Source organism: Mandrillus leucophaeus, unplaced genomic scaffold (genome assembly GCF_000951045.1).
Source record: "Mandrillus leucophaeus isolate KB7577 unplaced genomic scaffold, Mleu.le_1.0 Scaffold40, whole genome shotgun sequence".
Classification (NCBI taxonomy): Eukaryota; Metazoa; Chordata; class Mammalia; order Primates; family Cercopithecidae; genus Mandrillus; species Mandrillus leucophaeus.
This window is the reverse complement of record NW_012104254.1, coordinates 2950916-2955272: the sequence shown is the minus strand read 5'-3', so window position 1 is coordinate 2955272 and position 4357 is coordinate 2950916. Positions and strand designations below refer to the sequence as shown.

Here is a 4357-nt window from a genome sequence, read left to right as displayed (position 1 = left end):
TCATGCTTTATAATAAACAACTCTTCAATACTTACCACATTATCATTCCAAGATCATATTTTACAACCTGTCTTACCAGCACACTCTAAGATAGGTATTTTTAAAACATTTATTAAAAATTAGAATTAAACTTACTATTTCTTTCTGTTCTCTTGGAAAAGAAGAAAATAAGTACTGTTCTTATGCTCCAGATGCTAAAGGGGAAGCAAAATTCCAAAACAAAAAACATCATTAGAAAAAGCAAATGAGAAGCCATGTAAAATGAAAACATGTATTTCCAATTAGAGTTAGGTACATTGTTTCCCTTTATATATAGAAAATTAAAAAGCATTTAATTTCTGCCAGAGAACATCAGAACCTGTGCTTTCAAAGGAGGAGTTCTCAACCTAAAGTCCACAGACCTTCTGATTATCCCCTCAAATTGCAAAATTACCTCTGTGTGCATAAGTGCATTTCTCTGGAAAGATCATTGCTTTCATCAGTCTGAAAGGAATCTATGCACCCCTCAAAAGACTGAGAATATTAGAATCCCTTACTAAATAAGCATCAATTCCAAAAACTTAATTTGTCTATTCCCACACATTAAGGAAAAATGCTTTTACAAATGTAAGAGCATTACACACATATAAGTTGCTACTCCTTCCCTATTATTTAACAATAGAGGGACAGTCTCTACTCTAAGAGATTAAGCTAGCTGGGGGAAAAATAAACAAAAACCTTACCTTCAAATAAATACTTCATAAGTAAAATTAGCTAAATATCTCCTTCCAAAGATTTTATAAGGATAATTCTTTAGGCCTTGCATTAGTAAGACATCAAATGAATTGAAAGAATTAAAAGAAACTAAATGAATAATCCTCATCACAAACTTGTCAGGGTCATCTCCTAAATTCAATGTAAACGTAGCAAAATACCTCTTCTCCATAGAACCTGGCAGAAATAAGTACATAAGGCTGGGCACAGTGGCTCATGCCTATAATCCCAGCACTTTGGGAGGCTGAGGCAGGTGGATCTCCTGAGGTCAGGAGTTTGAGACCAGCCTGGCCAAATGGTGAAAACCCATCTCTACTGAACATACAAAAACTAGCCAGGCGTGATGGCACATGCCTGTAGTTCCAGTTACTTGGGAGGCTGAGGCAGGAGAATCACTTGAACCCAGGAAGCAGAGGTTGCAGTGAGCCAAGATCATGCCACTGCACTCCAGCCTGGGCGGCAGAGCAAGACTGCCTCAAAAAAAAAAAGGAAAAAAAAGAAAGAAGTATATAAACATTATTCATCATCTTAAAACATACATTGTATCTCTTGTAAAAAAAAAAAATCGATTATTTTTTTAAAAACAAAAATTGTTTTTTAAAAAAAATCGATTTACTGGAAATACCTTCAGAATATAAGTATGAAAATTAGTTCTTCACTCTGAAATACAGATTGCTATTTTGGGGAGTCAACCTGCAAGTAGTCACCAGTGATCCCTGTCCTTTGGTATTCACACCATTGTGTAGTCCTCTCTCACCAATGTTGGTCTGTGCGACCAACAGCATGGCAGAAGTGATAGTGTATCACTTCAAGATTAAGTTATAAAGGACTGCAGCTTCCATTTTGGGCCTACTCTTTCACTTGTCTTTCTCTCTCCTGGATTACTTGCTCTGTGAGAAGACAGCTGTCATGATATGAGAACAGTCAAAGAAGTCAAGGAAAAGGTCCACGCAGTGAGGAAGAAAGAGCTGTGGTAAACACTCAGCAAAGAACTGATACCTGCTAATAGCTGCCTGTGTGAATTCAGAAGTAGATTAGGGAAAAATCAGCCAACGTGAGTAAGACCACACCAGATATCTTGGGATTTGAATTCAGAACCCATTTTGGTGATGGCAAGACAATTAGCTTTGGCATGATTTATAAATTCCTGGATTATACAAAGAAAAAGGAAACTAAGCATAAGCTTGCCAAAAAATAGCCTATATGGAAAGAAAAAGACCTCAAGGGAAAAGCAAAAGGAACACAAGAACAGAATGAAGAAAGTCAGGGGGATTGAAAATGCCATTGCTGATGATAGCAAAAAGAAATAGCAGTCGATTTCTATGTCTAGCAGTGAGCTGGAGATCTGATAACAGCAGAGGGAGTAAAGATCTGCAATGACTTTATCTACAGTGATTGGGTGGATTTAGTTAAGCCTTGAGATGACTGTGGCCCCTACCAACAGCTTAACTGCAATTTACCTAAGAACAAAAAATCCTGAGACAGAACTACCCAGCTAAACTGCTTTTAACATTCCTGATCCTCAAGAGCTGAGACATAATAAACATTTGTTGTTTTAAGCTACTAAGTTTTCGGGCAATTTGTTACACAGGAATAGATAATACATTTTTTTAAATATTGTGATGACTTATTTTTGTGACATGAAAACACCAAATAACTAGCACCAGATTAATTACCTAAAAGTACAAAAAACACCAGGCTTTGTCCTTACCAAGAGAAGAGAGATAAGAGAATATAGGTTAAGCATAATGCCCGTAACCCTCAAGGATCCCACAATAATAGAAAAGTCTCATATCACTTCTCCAGTGCAAACCCACTGAAATAGTAGCAGGCTGGAAGAGAAGACTTTTAAAAAGCATTCAGAGAAAGAAAACAGGTGGAAAAAAAGATGGAATTGCAGAGATAGTGGCTAGAATTCTGTAGGAAATTTTCTTAAATGAGTAGATACTTTTCAAAAAGCATATATAATTGTCAGTGTGAATACTACAAAAATTGAAATATACTGTCTTCAAAATAAAACTCACTAAATCCTCTCTGTGGACAATAAACTCTTCCTCTGGTTTTTATCAGAATTCTTCCTGGATAACATGAGCTATCAAACAACAGACATTTCCATATGTCAAGTCTTCAAGACTTGAAAAGGTAAAACACATAGAATTTATTATTCTTTAGGGCTAAATTAAATGAAGTTCTTCGGTATTTTTTGTTATTTTTGTAGAGACAGGATCTCACCATGTTGCCCAGACTGGTCTTGAACTCCTGGCCTCAAGTGATCCTCCTGCCTCAGCCTCCCAAAGTGCTGGGATTATAGGCATAAAACATCATGCCTAGCCCTTTTCTATTTTTAAATAAAATTTAGAAAAATAACTAAAGTACTTCAGGACTCTGTTTTAGTTATCCCAACAAAGATTTTGCTCTCCCAATAATTAAAAATAACTTACTAAAATATAGCAACATACTTTGTGAAGATATTGAAGATATTAAGGATACTATTATTAACCTCTAGTTAGAGAATAGTGGCATAAGCTCCACTTCCCCCTTCTCTTCTTAAAAATAATCCAAACAAGGAGAACAAAAATAAAAATGCAAACTCCTTCTCTGGTAAAACAGAGATATAACTAAAACTCAACCATCAGATTATGTGGAGGCACTCTCAAAAGCAATGGAGATTATTACACAGGGGCTCCAAAAAGTGGAAGCAAAACAAGAAAACTGCCTATTTCACAAAGAGGTAACAAGGTAAACTTTTCCAAGTGTAACACTTAAAACCCACGTTTGTAACAATGAGAACAAGATGCACAGCTACAGGCAGAAGCTCCTCAGTTTGGTTCCAATAAAAAAAGAGAGAAGGCAGAAATTAAAAAGAAATTATTCAGAAGTGCACTATTTACAAAGAATGTTCTGTTCCTATGGCAAGGGGGTTGGGGGGAAGTTTTGTATTGTGAAAGAAATACAATTGCCTAGCCCCACTGGCTGGGAAAAGATAACAGCTAAACAAATTCACACACAAAATCCTGAATCATAAGGAAAATTCTAGTTAGCCTGGAACACAGGAAGATATGCCTTCATACCAACACAACCTATAAATAACTGACCCAAAGTAAATGTATCACATAGTGAAAGGTTTTAATTAATTATAAAAACCAAAAGCCAAAAAAAACATGGTTTCAAAACAGACCAACTTCTTTCATATCAACAAATATTAAGTGGGCTAAACTCACTAAGGTAAAAGAAAAAGACCTCCACACTGTATCATCAGACAAAACCCAACTCTATAATGTAAATGGATGCATCTAAAACTAAGAGTCTTTTAAGGTTGAAAATAAAACCATAGACAAAGGTATAGCAGGCAAATGCAAACAAAACAAGGGTTGTGATCTTAAAACCCCAATGGTCAAATTTTTTTAAAAAACCTTTAAACTAAAAAAAGGTCACATTATAAAGTTTAAAAAAAAAAAAATCATTCCTTTCCAAAAAACGTTGCTAGAGCAACTGAGCATATCCACAGGCAAAAACAAAAAACAAAAATTAAACCACCTCGACCTGAACCTTGATTAACTCAAAATGGATTATGAACTTAAATGTAAAAAAAAAAAAAAAAAAA

General features: G+C 35.3%; 1 protein-coding gene across 1 annotated transcript in view; it reads right to left on the bottom strand.

The window, feature by feature from the left end:
- The window catches only part of KIAA1715 (KIAA1715 ortholog), a 94181-nt gene that overhangs the window by 65378 nt on the left and 24446 nt on the right, over positions 1–4357 (bottom strand). Inside the window, 1 exon segment of the mRNA XM_011991858.1 lies at positions 136–194. Within this exon segment, the coding sequence (XP_011847248.1) occupies positions 136–194 (59 nt within the window).